Source organism: Crinia signifera, chromosome 11, assembly GCF_055691185.1.
Source record: "Crinia signifera chromosome 11, ASM5569118v1, whole genome shotgun sequence".
Lineage (NCBI taxonomy): Eukaryota > Metazoa > Chordata > Amphibia > Anura > Myobatrachidae > Crinia > Crinia signifera.
Genome location: NC_139227.1, coordinates 30490371 through 30508493, shown reverse-complemented (window position 1 = coordinate 30508493; position 18123 = coordinate 30490371). Strand labels below are relative to the sequence as shown.

The 18123-nt window shown below is 46.2% G+C and overlaps 2 protein-coding genes across 4 annotated transcripts in view; both read right to left on the bottom strand.

Moving 5' to 3' along the window:
* Window positions 1-18123, bottom strand: part of NLRC5 (NLR family CARD domain containing 5) — a 127760-nt gene that overhangs the window by 23429 nt on the left and 86208 nt on the right. The gene's annotated exons all lie outside the window — the stretch shown is intronic.
* Window positions 2790-4274, bottom strand: LOC146045945 (uncharacterized). The gene is made up of 2 exons (XM_083165097.1): window positions 3757-4274; window positions 2790-3672 (listed from the first exon to the last, which is right to left on the bottom strand). The coding sequence occupies exons 1-2, from the start codon at window positions 3929-3931 to the stop codon at window positions 3167-3169; spliced, it is 681 nt and encodes a 226-aa protein (XP_083021223.1). The 5' UTR covers window positions 3932-4274; the 3' UTR covers window positions 2790-3166.

The window sequence follows — 18123 nt, the reverse complement described above, 5'->3', positions numbered from 1 at the left end:
CACAATCGCGGGCATCGTGTGTCATTTTTAGTGGTATACGACGCGACCGACGCGATGCCCCCGATTTTCCCATTGAAATGCATTGAAAACAGTGAAAATCGTGTCGGTCGCGTCGTATGCGGCTAAAAAAGGCTTCAATGGTGCAGACGCGATGCCCACGATTTCCCCATAGGAAACAATGTTAAATGGCTCAATGTACCCGCGATGCCCCCGATTTCCCATAGGGAACAATGTTAAATGACTCAATTTCACCAAATCATCATAGGGACCAATGGTAAATGGCCCAGAAACCCCCCAAAACACCCCTGAACAGTGAAATTTCCCCCCAAAAGTATTTTACGCCACCCCACGATCAACGCGAACCCGAAGCGTGGCGAGCGCCGCGAGCCCGCGAGGGGCGGCAGTACGCATCCTCCGACCTTTTCATACCCCCACTATCCACGTCGGCATGGAGTTGAGAATAGAATAGTGTGGGGAGCGTAGCGAGCCACCGAGCCCGAAGCGTGGCGAGCCCCGCGAGGGTACGCGGATACCTTCACAGGTAAACGCGTCCCTTTGCGGGCTTCACAGGTATCCGCGTCCGATCGCCACGCTTCGGGCTCGGTGGCTCGCTGCGCTCGCCACACTATTCTATTCTCAACTCCACGCCGACATGGATAGTGGGGGTATGAAAAGGTCGTAGGACGCGTACCGCCGCCCCTCGCGGGCTCGCTGCGCTCGCCACGCTTCGGGTTCGCGTTGATCGTGGGGTGGCGTAAAATACATTTGGGGGGACATTTCACTGTTCAGGGGTGTTTTTGTGGGTTTCTGGGCCATTTACCATTGTTTCCTATGGGAAATCGGGGGCATCATGGCTAAATTGAGGCATTTAACATTGTTCCCTAAGGGGAAATCGGGGGCATCGCGTCGCGGCCATCGCACCCGATTTTTTTAGTGCATGCGATGGCCGCGATGCCCCCGATTTTCCCTTACGATGCCCACGATCATGATCGTTGTGGCCGTGCTAGGAAACAAGTACCCATATTTTCCTTTACATTCTGCATCTTATCTGAGTTGCATACCTCCCAACTGTCACGATTACAGCGGGACAGTCCCGATTTTCGGGTCCTGTCCCGCTGTCCCACCCGCGGCAGGCATTGTCCCGCTGCGGGGGGTGGCAGTTGGGAGACCCCCCAATCTAATAGAATAGACGCTGTGCGCATGCGCACAGCGTCTATTCTCGTATGAAAATGAGGTTGCGGCTAATTAGCATAAGCCGTGACCTCATTTGCATACGCCTGCCCCCTTTTCGGGCGCTCGCGCGGCTTCCCTATTTCTTCAGCACGAAAGTTGGGACGTATGGAGTTGCAGTGCACTAGAGATCCCGGACTCCAGCTTTAACTGCAGATTCTGGGCCTTATTCTGGTTGGTGCGGCCGGCCCGTACGCGTACGTTCCGGGGGTTTTAATGATCTGCGCATGCGTACCATCTCCACTGCGCAGACGCGAACACTCCACAACGCTTACGGACGGGTCTCTCCGTGCGAAAAAACCTGTACGCGAGAGTACGGGCATTGGGGGCGGCATAGGGGCGTGTTGAGGGGAGCGGCCGAAATAATGAGGGAAAATGGGCGTAAATATGGGCGTACACGGGGGTGTGCACCAAAAATGAACGGTGCTACTACCGCACGATTGGCTAAAGCACCGTTTATTTCGGACACAAAACAGACGGCCGCCAACTGCCACCTCAGACCACCCCTACAGATACCGCATGCCAGCGTGCGCCTGGGTTTGCTCATTTACGCTGATTACTACTCAAACACATACACCTGAATGTAATAAGCAATGCTGCAGTCTATTAAGTCCAAACCATGATTTCACTACCTGCAAGCCACACACAGCACTCAAACACATTGGAAGCTTATCTTTCTATACTTCTCTACATTTAAAGGTTTGTTTAATTTAAGGTAAGAATCTTTTTAAGACCTGCTTATATATGCTAAGGTAGGTATTTGTTAAACAGTTATACACATTCACTACGTGCTTTCATAGACTTTACACAGTAGCACACTCAATCTACACAAGTCGACATGTGTCAACGTGTTCACTCTAATACAAACATAGGTTTTGTATTTATGATACAATAACATAAACCACATCTAACACCTACAAAGGATGTTTCAGCAATGTTTTAAGCCCATGCCCACTATTTTGCACACAATCTTTGTATAGTACCCAAAATACAGAACTGTACCACTATCTGATCTGCTATGAATTGGATTTTACTACACTCTGGATGTAAGATGCCACCAATCACATTATTGCACTCACATCTCTCTAACAAAGGATTCCTACATCTGCTTATGACACTGTAAACTCATATATATTTAAAAAGTTAAACATGTTTGTCCACAAGCAATTTTATCATGTTTGCCCGATTCACACATCTTTTTTTAGGGAGGACACATATGCATTCCTACACAAATGTCCCTTTTGACCCTTGTTTGTCTACCTCACCCACTCCATGAGGAAAGCATTGTTCTGGACCTGCTTTTACCTACTAATGTAGGAGCTACCTCACCTGCACACAAACTGCTTTCTCACCTATTAAGTTGCTCTGCACATGTGCTGACACAAACTAATTAGCAGGGAAAATTTGGATAGGAACATGGGAATGGCCATGGAGAGGGTTACACATGGGAAACTTCTACCACACTTCAAGAACTGCTCAAAAATACCCTGGTCAGTAAGTACACATAAATGTAGTATTTGTTTCACACAAGAAATTACACATACAACAATTGTGTTTTAATTGGTAAAATAAATTTATTTGCTGTTCAGCATCACAGCTTATTTGACACTTTAATGTCATAAATCAAATAAACAAATAAAATATACACAAAAATAAAAAATCAGCCAGAACAAGAGGTTGCATATCTCCAAACATGTGTTACCCTGCAAATGCAATGGTGAAAGAAATGGGGACACCAGAATACGTACTGCAACAACCAGGGTGAATACTAAGCAAGATACACACCACCAAAAATTTATCCTGCATTTGTAGAGGTCAAAATAAGAACTTTAATGCCCATGGCACGAAAATGGATCGATGGCCAACTCAGGAAGTGGATGTCCAGTGCAATTTAAACATTTGGGGTCCAACCACAGAGGAAGTGAACCAGGTCTCATTATTTGGGCCCTTTTTTCCCCTTTTTAGATGGGGCCTTGGGGACAGGGGCCTTTGGCTCAGATGGCTTGCGCCGTCTTCCCCTAGTGGACACAGGAGGGTCAGCAGAGGTGGAAGGTTGGGGAGCAGCTTGGGGTGGGCCAGCAGATGGCGGATTGTCCCTTAGGGACCTGGCGGTGGTCAGCAGCTCCGCAAGAATGACATTCTGGCGGCTGAGTTGCTGGTCAATGCTTTGCATGCCAGCCGCCAGAGTGTCATTGATGCGGTTTAACGCCTCACACTGCTGGCTCTTTGTGGACTTCCAATCTCCGAGAAATGCCAACACCTTCTGCTGACAGACCGCAGACTCCTCCGCTCGCTGGTCCATCCTCTCCAGTATCACCTTACACCTGGCATCCCATGTGTCCTGTGGCTGGGGGTGTCGGGTTGGTGGAGGCTGGACCACTTGCTCCACCTGTGGCTCTGCAGAGGAAGATGCTGCCGGTTCATCCAGTGTTTCTGCTTCTTCTAGGATAATAATTGAAAACAATGTCACCATCACATACGCACTAAAAAATATCTTTCCAAATACAATGCATTACTGTGACTTACCATCAAAATCAGCAGCAAAGACCTCCACCGGGAGCTCACTATCCACATTGGATATCCCCCTGACCTCGGCCACATCAATTACATCCAAGGCCTCCTGCTCCAGGGGGGTATATTCCAAGGTGTCTGGCATAGGCCCCCTCCCGGTGGACATGCTGTGGTTGTACCGGTCAGTCATCTTCCTCTTCAGTGTCGTTTTGAAGTCTGTCCACCTACAAGTTTAAAAATACAAATATCACCATGAGATATGTGCACCACTGTGCTAGTGAACATCATGACTACGTTACATTTCCTAGTGTGGGTGATCTTATGTTTTTTAGCCATATGTGTCCCACACACACATTAATGTCTCCATTATGAGGCATTTCAGTGTCTCATCTCATTCATTAGACCAGTAAATGCACATACATAGATCACTATGCAGAAATGACATCATCCATGGCCAAATTATGCACCTCCACCTGTTGTGAAACTACACATTCCACCATAGCTTGACAGTGTGGTTATTATGGAGTAATTTAACTATGGGAAGGCATACTGGGATGTGTAGTTTCTCAACAGCTACATGTGCACAGTTTGGTCATTCTTGTTTCAGTAGCATCATATGGAACATGTTACAACAACTCCTTTTCAAAAACACACTTTCTGTTGTCCCATCACATACTTCACATGAGCAGAACTGTGCCCATAACCTCACATCACACCAATGGTGCATGTTTCATATATAAATGTGGGTTATTAGACATGGTTGTGTTCACATGTGACATTGAAGTGTAGCACTATCTACAAACACACCTTTCTATTATTCTCAAAACATACATGTAACATATGCACACACATATGACATTATCAGGGGGACAAACACACTTGCCTTTTCTTCACCGCTAGCCAATCTCTGACCACTGGTGACACCTGGTTCACTTCCTCTGTGATCTTGTCCCAAAGGTTTCTCCTTGCACTGGCACCCGGCTTCCTGGTTGGCAATTCGATCCATTCGCGTGCCCTGGGCACTAAAATTCTCAATTCTGCCTCTACAAATGCAGGGTTTCTCTTTTTGGTGGTGGTATCCTGCTCAGTCCTCACCCTAGATGTTGCAGCTCGTTTTCTGGTGGCCCCAGTTCTCTCACCATGCACCTGCTGGGTCACACGTGTTTGGAGAGATGCAACCTCTTGTTCTGGCTGGTTGCTTGGCCCTTGTGGAGCTGGTGCAGTTTGAACAGGGCCTGTTAGTGAGGGGCCCGCTTGGTCTTGCAGGCTACTACTCTCTTGGGCCCTCCTTCTCCGCTCCTGTTCCCTCTTCTTCAAAGCTTCAAGCAGGGATTCTGCTGTAGCTCTCTGTAGAGCGTCCTCAGCTGCGGAATCATCTGAGCTAGACATGTTTGCAGCAGTTCTGGCCTGCATCTGACTGAATATTTATATGGTAATCTCCCGCCATGAACAAGGGGGCGTATATTTCTCCCCGCAATGTAGTAGCTAATTTACGCCGATATTTCCCGGCGATAATTCCCGCTTAAATTACGCAGGTCTCAACGCACCTGAACATTCACCTGTAAAGTGATGGAGGGGAGGGAGAAATTGACGGACGTGAACAAACGCAGCCTGAAACAACTTGATCAAGCCTGTCTTCCATCTGACTGCATAGCACAGTGGTGTAGTTTTAATGCAGTCTCCTGGCAGCATAAAACACTATAATCAGGCGTTTGTCATTAAAGGAGCAGCCACAAACAACTTGACCTTTGCATACTGAAGGACGCTGTCCCTCTGATCTCTTCAAATGATGTTGTTGCACCAGACGTTCATTATTTCGCATTGGCAGGATATTGTGCTGTGTATGAAGGTTTATACATGAATAGGTTCACTACTGTACGTGTAGGTGAGCAGGTACCCAACTACATAACATTACACAGCCAGCACCTCTGTGATAACAATCTCCTGCCATTGTATGGAAGCTATTTAATATATAGACTCATGCAAGCCTTCCACTGGTGACACAAAGCAGCAGGAGGGAAGACACAGTCCAGACTACTGAAGGGATATGGTCGTTGGGTCGACCTAAAGATGGTCGTTGGGTCAACCTAAAGATGGTCGACAGTCATTAGGTCGACATACTGGAAGGTCGGCAGGTGTCTAGGTTGACATGGCTCAAGGTCGACATGTGTTAGGTCAACACATGCAGAAAGTGGATGGGTGTGATAACTTAAAGCAGGCGCCGGAAAGTAGGTTAAAAAAGTTCAATTTATTATCCAAAAACAGTGTTATGTTGGCAAAAAAAGATACTAAAATATAATTTCTAAAAAAGCAGGCATGAATCCTTACCCACATGCGTTAGGTTGACATGGGTTAGGTCGACAGTCAAAAGGTCGACATGGAGTTTTTCACCGTTTTTTTTTTTTAACCGACAGGCGGTATTTCATGCCCTACTAGGGCATGGTGGGAGAATAACATAGTGTGCCCGAAGCATGGCGAGCACACTTAAACCTGTGTGCATGTCGACTGTGTCGACATTCGGGTAAAAAACCCAATGTTGACCTTTTGACTGTCAACATAATCCATGTCGACCTAGACCCCTTGAGGTATGTAGACCCAACGGTGTCGACCTAATGACTGTTGACCATCCTTAGGTTGACCCAATGATCCCAATCCCTACCAAATCCATAAATGGGACGACATTGTTGTATCTGCACACACTCCGATACAACCGACCATTATTTCATCCATCGGGCAAGGTTTACTGCTGTATACTAATACTTACTGTATACCACCCAACATCTACATTACTCATCTACTCACCCACTTTTACAGCTCACAGCATCTATTCCATCATTACACACCTTCCTATACCACCCAACATCTACATAATCTCCTATCCTCACCACATCTGGTCCATCACGATAAGCTTTCCTGCTCTACCCAACATCTACATCATTTACTATCCTCACCACATCTCGTCCATCACTATAAAGGTGCCCACAGACGCATCGATCCCGGCGTGCGTTCTGTGCTTAACTAGCACACATCGCATCGTATGCCTTGTGCATGCGATGTGCATGCGATGCGATAAAAAGCTAGTACAAAAAGTATGTGCAGCACTTACTTTTTGTACTGTGCGATGAGGTGCCGCCGGAGCGCGCACCCCATCGCATAGCATCGCACCGCCGGGATCGGTGCGTGTGTGGGCACCATTAGCCTTCCTACACCACCCAACATCTACATCATCTCCTATCCACACCACATCTGGTCCATCACTATAAGCCTTCCTACACCACCCAACATCTACATAGGAATTAGGGAAATGTCATGGAGTGCATCTTTAACTCTCCAAATGCAAAATGAGTCTGACATCTCATGTGCACAGAGAGTTAGATTTGGGTGGGGTTTGTACTTCAATCTGACATCTATATTTCAGTGTAAAAATAAAGCAGCCAGTATTTATCCTGCACAGAAACAAAATAACGCACCCAAATCTAACTCTCTCTGCCCATGTTACATCTGCCCCACCTGCAATGCACATGGTTCTGTCCATTAGAGAGAGATTTAGCTTCTGCAAGTGAACCAGAATCATCCCCATGGTTTTTTGATAGCAATTCTCCCCCACAAAGAAGAATCTACCCGGAAATCACAGACTACAGTTAATTCCCAATTTAATTACCTCCAAATATCTCCTCACATTTTTAATATAAGCATACCGTACAGATACCGTATCTAGGTACATAGAACCCCTTGCTTTGATTTATCGGGTGTGGATTGTATTGTCGACCACACTTAGGTAGACAGTCATTAGGTCGACACCGTTGGGTCGACAGTTGGGAAGGTCCACAAGTGTCTAGGTTGACATAGGTGAAGGTCGACAGGTGGCAAGGTCGACATAGGACAATGTCGACATGGGGACATGGGGTTAGGTCGAAACAGCGTTTGGTCGACACGGGTTAGGTCGACAAGGTTTTTGCAGTTTTTTTACACGAATGTCGGCACAGTCGACATAGACACAGTTGGATGTAAACCGCAGCCCCTCGCATCGCTCACTTTGCTCCGGGCACACTATTTTATTCTCCCACCACACCCTAGTGGTTGGTAGGGCATGAAATACCGCCTGTCGGCACATGTCAGCTCAAAAAAACAGTAAAAAAACATTCCGACCTAACCCATGTCGACCTAACGTTATGTCGACCTAAACGCATGTCGACCTTGTCCCTTGTCGACCTTCACCTATGTCGACCTAGACACCTGTTGACCCAACGGTGTCGACCTAATGACTGTCGACCTAAGTGTGGTCGACAATATGACCGTATCCCCTTCAATACAGCACCAATAAAGGCGTTGAAACAGGCTTCATGTGACATTACTTTCTATAACAAATGCATGATACACATGAGTGTAGCAGGAGTGACTGCATACATTTGGAGGCACCCAGCAAGATAATATAGTTACAAGTACCATATATACTCGAGTATAAGCCTACTTTTTCAGCACAGTTTTTATGTTGAAAAAGCCCACCTCGGCTTATACTCGAGTGAGGGTCCCACTTGAGTCAATAAGTTTTCCCAGTTTTTTTGTCGTAAAATTAGGTGCCTCTGCTTATATTCGGGTCGACTTATACTTGAGTATATACGGTAAGTGCAAGGATCAATACTGTGTTTTCAATATCTATTTTAGAATTCTGCTGCTGCCAACATTCTATTTTAGAATTCTGCTGCCAACATTCTATTTTAGAATTCTGCTGCCAACATTCTATTTTAGAATTCTGCTGCTGCCAACATTCTATTTTAGAATTCTGCTGCTGCCAACATTCTATTTTAGAATTCTGCTGCTGCCAACATTCTATTTTAGAATTCTGCTGCTGCCAACATTCTATTTTAGAATTCTGCAATGGCGAGCCTATAAATATGAGTGCCCAGAGTTACTGTCCTCATTCTGCTGCCACCTCTTGACAAGACAAGTCACATTTTAGAGAGCTGAAAGCAGAAGAGTCAGTTGTCATGCCTGCTGAACTGTCAGCAAAACAAAGCCGGCCTCAGATTCGGCCTATGGTACCCAAACATGGGCAGGTCTCTGTATTTTCAGATTTAACCCCAGCCAAGATCAAGGTGAAGCCGGCAGTCCCGGTCAAGCCGAAGATGGCAGTCCCGGTCAGGGCCAAGCCAGTAACCCAGGGCAGGGCCAAGCCGGCAGTCCCAACGATGCCGAAGCCGGCAGTCCCAACGATGCCGAAGCCGGCAGTCCCGGTGAAGCCGGCAGTCCCGGTGAAGCCGGCAGTCCCGGTCAAGCCGAAGATGGCAGTCCCGGTCAGGGCCAAGCCAGTAACCCAGGGCAGGGCCAAGCCGGCAGTCCCAACGATGCCGAAGCCGGCAGTCCCAACGATGCCGAAGCCGGCAGTCCCGGTGAAGCCGGCAGTCCCGGTCAAGCCGGCAGTCCCGGTCAAGCCGAAGATGGCAGTCCCGGTCAAGCCGGAGGCGGGATTCCCGCTTACTGCCAAGAAGGGATACATGGTCCTGCCCAAAATATCAGACGAGGTCCTGCCCAAGCCAGCAGTCCCAGCCAAGCTGAAGATGGCAGTCCCGGTCAAGCCGGAGGCGGGATTCCCGCTTACTGCCAAGAAGGGATACATGGTCCTGCCCAAAATATCAGACGAGGTCCTGCCAAAGCCAGCAGTCCCAGTCAAGCTGAAGATGGCAGTCCCGGTCAAGCCTGAGGTGGGATTCCCACTTACTGCCAAGAAGGGATACATGGTCCTGCCCAAGATATCAGACGAGGTCCTGCACAAGCCATCAGTCATGCTCCTGCCAAAGCCATCAGTCATGGTCCTGCAAAAGCCTGATTCCCCAGCCGAGCAGATGAAACCTTGCTCGCTCAGGTTAAGGGTCTCCAAAATGATGAGACGTGCATGCTGTGGGAAGACAACTGACTCAGATTAACCCCCTCCCCTTCCCCCCCTCCCCTCCCCCAACCAACTTGGTGAGACTACTATGATATTCTATGCTGTGTTTAGCTACGCTATGCTAAGAACATGTTCTTAGTACAGCTTAGCTAAGCACAGGATAGCATTGCATAGATAGATTTAGCTAAGATTATGTTAAAACTATGCTAATCTATGCTATGCTTAGTTATGCTATGCTAACACCATGTTCTTAGTATAGCATAGCTAAGCACAGCATAGATTAGCATCTATGCTATGCTTAGTTATGCTATGCTAAGACCATGTTCTTAGTATAGCATAGCTAAGCACAGCATAGATTAGCATCTATGCTATGCTTAGTTATGCTATGCTAAGACCATGTTCTTAGTATAGCATAGCTAAACACAGCATAGATTAGCATAGTTTCAACATAATCTTAGCTAAATGTATCTATGCTATTCTATGCTTAGCTATGCTATGCTAAGACTATGGTCTTAGTATAGCTTAGCTAAGCACAGCATAGAATAGCCTAGCACAGTCTCCCCCTCCTCCAAAAAAAAAAAAAGAAAAAAAATCAAAAAAAAAAAAAAAATTAAAAAAAAAATTATTAATAAATAAAAAAAAGAAAAAAAAAAAAAACAATTGAAAAATTAAAAAAACACAAAAAAAAAAAAAAATTATTAATAAAAAAAAAAAAAAAAAAAAAAAAAAAAAAGCCCCTCCCCCCCACCTGATGAGGTCACCTTGACGTGGTAGGTGGGCTCACATTAATGTGCTAAGAACCTCAATGTCCCCCATGTTACTGTTATCGGTCTCTGTACTTCATGTGCATTTGCTTTCCTTTCTGGCTGAGCTCTGCTTTTAAACCCTCATGGTCTTAGTATAGCGTAGCTAAGCACAGCATAGAATAGCCTAGCACAATCTCCCCATCCTCCTCCAAATAAAAAAAAATCAAAACAAATAAAAAAACAAACAGAAAAACATTACAAAAAAATATTAAAAATTGTAAAAAATCCCCTCCCCTCCACCCACCTGATGAGGTCACCTTGACGTGGTAGGCGGGCTCACATTATTGTGCTAAGAACCTCAATGTCCCCCATGTTGTTATTGGTCTCTCTACTTAATTTGCATTTTCTTTCTTATCTGGCTGAGCTCTGCTTTTAAACCCTCAGTGCCATTATTAGGACATCATATGACCCCCCCCCTCTATTAGGGCTGCTTCAAGATATTTCCAGGGCTGGTTTTAATCCCTACTTCACAAATACCAGTGTGCCACACTATTCATTATATCATATGTTTGTCCATTGGGGGGCGGTGTACCCCCTTTTATGTTATAATGGGCAGCAGCCTCTTAATCAATTGCGCTCTCCATTCCACCACTACTGTTCATATCCATAGGAATTAGGGAAATGTCATGGAGTGCATCTTTAACTCTCCAAATGCAAAATGAGTCTGACATCTCATGTGCACAGAGAGTTAGATTTGGGTTGGGTTTGTACTTCAATCTGACATCTATATTGCAGTGTAAAAATAAAGCAGCCAGTATTTATCCTGCACAGAAACAAAATAACGCACCCAAATCTAACTCTCTCTGCCCATGTTACATCTGCCCCACCTGCAGTGCACATGGTTTTGTCCATTAGAGAGAGATTTAGCTTTTGCACAGTTGGATGTAAACCGCCTCCCCTCGCATCGCTCACTTTGCTCGCGATGCTTCGGGCACACTATTTTATTCTCCCACCACGCCCTAGTGGATGGTAGGGAATGAAATACCGCCTGTCGGCACATGTCAGCTCAAAAAAACTGTAAAAAAAGCATGTCGACCGTCCGACCTAACCCATGTCAACCTAACGTTATGTCGACATAAACGCATGTCGACCTTGTCCCTTGTCGACCTTGCCACCTGTCGACCTTCACCTATGTCGACCTAGACAACTGTTGACCCAACGGTGTCGACCTAATGACTGTCGACCTAAGTGTGGTCGACAATATGACCGTATCCCCTTCAATACAGCACCAATAAAGGCGTTAAAACAGGCTTCATGTGACATTACTTTCTATAACAAATGCATGATACACATGAGTGTAGCAGGAGTGACTGCATACATTTGGAGGCACCCAGCAAGATAATATAGTTACAAGTACCATATATACTCGAGTATAAGCCTACTTTTTCAGAACAGTTTTTATGTTGAAAAAGCCCACCTCGGCTTATACTCGAGTGACGGTCCCACTTGAGACAATAAGTTTTCCCACACCACATCTGGTCCATCACTATAAGCCTTCCTACACCACCCAACATCTACATCATCTCCTATCCTCACCACATCTGGTCCATCACTATAAGCCTTTCTACACCACCCAACATCTACATAATCTCCTGTCCTCACCACATGTTTTCCATCTCTATAAGCTTTCCTACTCTACCCAACATCTACATCATCTCCTATCCTCACCACATTTGGTCCATCACTATAAGCCTTCATACACTACCCAACATTTACATCATCTCCTATCCTCTCCACATCTGGTCCATCACTATAAGCCTTCATACACTACCCAACATTTACATCATCTCCTATCCTCTCCACATCTGGTCCATCACTATAAGCCTTCCTACACTACCCAACATTTACATCATCTCCTATCCTCTCCACATCTGGTCCATCACTATAAGCCTTCATACACTACCTAACATCAACATCATCTCCTATCCTCACCACATCTGGTCCATCACTCTAAACCTTCATACACTACCCAACATCAACATAATCTCCTATCCTATCCAGAGGTAGATACTGGGAGAAGCAGAGGTGAGTACAGGGGTGAACGGACGATGCAACGGGTCACTCCAACAACCGAAGGAGTGTCATGTACATCTCTGCCAGATGGGGGAGCCGCATGCCACAGTAACCACAGCACAGGGACTTGTGTGTTTCACGCAATCCCAGTGCGAGTGGAACTCGCTGCTAGGCTCCTAAGTCTGGGAACCATAACCTAGGGGGATAGCCCATACTCTCGCCGGAAAACTTTACCATTCACTACACGCTGACCATCCAATGCAGATAAAGAGGTACCTGAAGATTAAATTAAGGACATATTTGTGTTAATTGCCCATTACCGGGCTGCTGACGCTATTGAGATGATATGAACTTTGAGTTTAGTTATTTTTGTTTTGTTCACTTTTCTTTTTCTTTCAGGCATTTTGTTTCTGTTTTGATACAACACCTCCTGTATTTAACAGATACAGAGAACACCAGACTAAATGCAAGGATTTTCATGGCAGGGATCGCCACGCTTCGGGCTCGGTGGCTCGCTGCGCTCGCCACACTATTCTATTCTCAACTCCACGCCGACATGGATAGTGGGGGTATGAAAAGGTCGTAGGACGTGTACCGCCGCCCCTCGCGGGCTCGCTGCGCTCGCCACGCTTCGGGTTCGCGTTGATCGTGGGGTGGCGTAAAATACATTTGGGGGGACATTTCACTGTTCAGGGGTGTTTTTGTGGGTTTCTGGGCCATTTACCATTGTTTCCTATGGGAAATCGGGGGCATCGTGGCTAAATTGAGGCATTTAACATTGTTCCCTAAGGGGAAATCGGGGGCATCGCGTCGCGGCCATCGCACCCGATTTTTTTAGTGCATGCGATGGCCGCGATGCCCCCGATTTTCCCTTACGATGCCCACGATCATGATCGTTGTGGCCGTGCTAGGAAACAAGTACCCATATTTTCCTTTACATTCTGCATCTTATCTGAGTTGCATACCTCCCAACTGTCACGATTACAGCGGGACAGTCCCGATTTTCGGGTCCTGTCCCGCTGTCCCACCCGCGGCAGGCATTGTCCCGCTGCGGGGGGTGGCAGTTGGGAGACCCCCCAATCTAATAGAATAGACGCTGTGCGCATGCGCACAGCGTCTATTCTCGTATGAAAATGAGGTTGCGGCTAATTAGCATAAGCCGTGACCTCATTTGCATACGCCTGCCCCCTTTTCGGGCGCTCGCGCGGCTTCCCTATTTCTTCAGCACGAAAGTTGGGACGTATGGAGTTGCAGTGCACTAGAGATCCCGGACTCCAGCTTTAACTGCAGATTCTGGGCCTTATTCTGGTTGGTGCGGCCGGCCCGTACGCGTACGTTCCGGGGGTTTTAATGATCTGCGCATGCGTACCATCTCCACTGCGCAGACGCGAACACTCCACAATGCTTACGGACGGGTCTCTCCGTGCGAAAAAACTGTACGCGAGAGTACGGGCATTGGGGGCGGCATAGGGGCGTGTTGTGGGGAGCGGCCGAAATAATGAGGGAAAATGGGCGTAAATATGGGCGTACACGGGGGTGTGCACCAAAAATGAACGGTGCTACTACCGCACGATCGGCTAAAGCACCGTTCATTTCGGACACAAAACAGGCGGCCGCCAACCGCCACCTCAGACCACCCCTACAGATACCGCATGCCAGCGTGCGCCTGGGTTTGCTCATTTACGCTGATTACTACTCAAACACATACACCTGAATGTAATAAGCAATGCTGCAGTCTATTAAGTCCAAACCATGATTTCACTACCTGCAAGCCACACACAGCACTCAAACACATTGGAAGCTTATCTTTCTATACTTCTCTACATTTAAAGGTTTGTTTAATTTAAGGTAAGAATCTTTTTAAGACCTGCTTATATATGCTAAGGTAGGTATTTGTTAAACAGTTATACACATTCACTACGTGCTTTCATAGACTTTACACAGTAGCACACTCAATCTACACAAGTCGACATGTGTCAACGTGTTCATTCTAATACAAACATAGGTTTTGTATTTATGATACAATAACATAAACCACATCTAACACCTACAAAGGATGTTTCAGCAATGTTTTAAGCCCATGCCCACTATTTTGCACACAATCTTTGTATAGTACCCAAAATACAGAACTGTACCACTATCTGATCTGCTATGAATTGGATTTTACTACACTCTGGATGTAAGATGCCACCAATCACATTATTGCACTCACATCTCTCTAACAAAGGATTCCTACATCTGCTTATGACACTGTAAACTCATATATATTTAAAAAGTTAAACATGTTTGTCCACAAGCAATTTTATCATGTTTGCCCGATTCACACATCTTTTTTTAGGGAGGACACATATGCATTCCTACACAAATGTCCCTTTTGACCCTTGTTTGTCTACCTCACCCACTCCATGAGGAAAGCATTGTTCTGGACCTGCTTTTACCTACTAATGTAGGAGCTACCTCACCTGCACACAAACTGCTTTCTCACCTATTAAGTTGCTCTGCACATGTGCTGACACAAACTAATTAGCAGGGAAAATTTGGATAGGAACATGGGAATGGCCATGGAGAGGGTTACACATGGGAAACTTCTACCACACTTCAAGAACTGCTCAAAAATACCCTGGTCAGTAAGTACACATAAATGTAGTATTTGTTTCACACAAGAAATTACACATACAACAATTGTGTTTTAATTGGTAAAATAAATTTATTTGCTGTTCAGCATCACAGCTTATTTGACACTTTAATGTCATAAATCAAATAAACAAATAAAATATACACAAAAATAAAAAATCAGCCAGAACAAGAGGTTGCATATCTCCAAACATGTGTTACCCTGCAAATGCAATGGTGAAAGAAATGGGGACACCAGAATACGTACTGCAACAACCAGGGTGAATACTAAGCAAGATACACACCACCAAAAATTTATCCTGCATTTGTAGAGGTCAAAATAAGAACTTTAATGCCCATGGCACGAAAATGGATCGATGGCCAACTCAGGAAGTGGATGTCCAGTGCAATTTAAACATTTGGGGTCCAACCACAGAGGAAGTGAACCAGGTCTCATTATTTGGGCCCTTTTTTCCCCTTTTTAGATGGGGCCTTGGGGACAGGGGCCTTTGGCTCAGATGGCTTGCGCCGTCTTCCCCTAGTGGACACAGGAGGGTCAGCAGAGGTGGAAGGTTGGGGAGCAGCTTGGGGTGGGCCAGCAGATGGCGGATTGTCCCTTAGGGACCTGGCGGTGGTCAGCAGCTCCGCAAGAATGACATTCTGGCGGCTGAGTTGCTGGTCAATGCTTTGCATGCCAGCCGCCAGAGTGTCATTGATGCGGTTTAACGCCTCACACTGCTGGCTCTTTGTGGACTTCCAATCTCCGAGAAATGCCAACACCTTCTGCTGACAGACTGCAGACTCCTCCGCTCGCTGGTCCATCCTCTCCAGTATCACCTTACACCTGGCATCCCATGTGTCCTGTGGCTGGGGGTGTCGGGTTGGTGGAGGCTGGACCACTTGCTCCACCTGTGGCTCTGCAGAGGAAGATGCTGCCGGTTCATCCAGTGTTTCTGCTTCTTCTAGGATAATAATTGAAAACAATGTCACCATCACATACGCACTAAAAAATATCTTTCCAAATACAATGCATTACTGTGACTTACCATCAAAATCAGCAGCAAAGACCTCCACCGGGAGCTCACTATCCACATTGGATATCCCCCTGACCTCGGCCACATCAATTACATCCAAGGCCTCCTGCTCCAGGGGGGTATATTCCAAGGTGTCTGGCATAGGCCCCCTCCCGGTGGACATGCTGTGGTTGTACCGGTCAGTCATCTTCCTCTTCAGTGTCGTTTTGAAGTCTGTCCACCTACAAGTTTAAAAATACAAATATCACCATGAGATATGTGCACCACTGTGCTAGTGAACATCATGACTACGTTACATTTCCTAGTGTGGGTGATCTTATGATTTTTAGCCATATGTGTCCCACACACACATTAATGTCTCCATTATGAGGCATTTCAGTGTCTCATCTCATTCATTAGGCCAGTAAATGCACATACATAGATCACTATGCAGAAATGACATCATCCATGGCCAAATTATGCACCTCCACCTGTTGTGAAACTACACATTCCACCATAGCTTGACAGTGTGGTTATTATGGAGTAATTTAACTATGGGAAGGCATACTGGGATGTGTAGTTTCTCAACAGCTACATGTGCACAGTTTGGTCATTCTTGTTTCAGTAGCATCATATGGAACATGTTACAACAACTCTTTTTCAAAAACACACTTTCTGTTGTCCCATCACATACTTCACATGAGCAGAACTGTGCCCATAACCTCACATCACACCAATGGTGCATGTTTCATATATAAATGTGGGTTATTAGACATGGTTGTGTTCACATGTGACATTGAAGTGTAGCACTATCTACAAACACACCTTTCTATTATTCTCAAAACATACATGTAACATATGCACACACATATGACATTATCAGGGGGACAAACACACTTGCCTTTTCTTCACCGCTAGCCAATCTCTGACCACTGGTGACACCTGGTTCACTTCCTCTGTGATCTTGTCCCAAAGGTTTCTCCTTGCACTGGCACCCGGCTTCCTGGTTGGCAATTCGATCCATTCGCGTGCCCTGGGCACTAAAATTCTCAATTCTGCCTCTACAAATGCAGGGTTTCTCTTTTTGGTGGTGGTATCCTGCTCAGTCCTCACCCTAGATGTTGCAGCTCGTTTTCTGGTGGCCCCAGTTCTCTCACCATGCACCTGCTGGGTCACACCTGTTTGGAGAGATGCAACCTCTTGTTCTGGCTGGTTGCTTGGCCCTTGTGGAGCTGGTGCAGTTTGAACAGGGCCTGTTAGTGAGGGGCCCGCTTGGTCTTGCAGGCTACTACTCTCTTGGGCCCTCCTTCTCCGCTCCTGTTCCCTCTTCTTCAAAGCTTCAAGCAGGGATTCTGCTGTAGCTCTCTGTAGAGCGTCCTCAGCTGCGGAATCATCTGAGCTAGACATGTTTGCAGCAGTTCTGGCCTGCATCTGACTGAATATTTATATGGTAATCTCCCGCCATGAACAAGGGGGCGTATATTTCTCCCCGCAATGTAGTAGCTAATTTATGCCGATATTTCCCGGCGATAATTCCCGCTTAAATTACGCAGGTCTCAACGCACCTGAACATTCACCTGTAAAGTGATGGAGGGGAGGGAGAAATTGACGGACGTGAACAAACGCAGCCTGAAACAACTTGATCAAGCCTGTCTTCCATCTGACTGCATAGCACAGTGGTGTAGTTTTAATGCAGTCTCCTGGCAGCATAAAACACTATAATCAGGCGTTTGTCATTAAAGGAGCAGCCACAAACAACTTGACCTTTGCATACTGAAGGACGCTGTCCCTCTGATCTCTTCAAATGATGTTGTTGCACCAGACGTTCATTATTTCGCATTGGCAGGATATTGTGCTGTGTATGAAGGTTTATACATGAATAGGTTCACTACTGTACGTGTAGGTGAGCAGGTACCCAACTACATAACATTACACAGCCAGCACCTCTGTGATAACAATCTCCTGCCATTGTATGGAAGCTATTTAATATATAGACTCATGCAAGCCTTCCACTGGTGACACAAAGCAGCAGGAGGGAAGACACAGTCCA

What these genes read in the sequence shown, in the direction of transcription:
- LOC146045945 (XM_083165097.1), bottom strand. Translation starts at nt 3,931, where the DNA reads ATGACTGACCGGTACAACCACAGCATGTCCACCGGGAGGGGGCCTATG. An exon ending in CTTTGCTGCTGATTTTGATG is followed by an intron (nt 3,673 to 3,756) that starts GTAAGTCACAGT and finishes TTATTATCCTAG; the next exon opens with AAGAAGCAGAAACACTGGAT.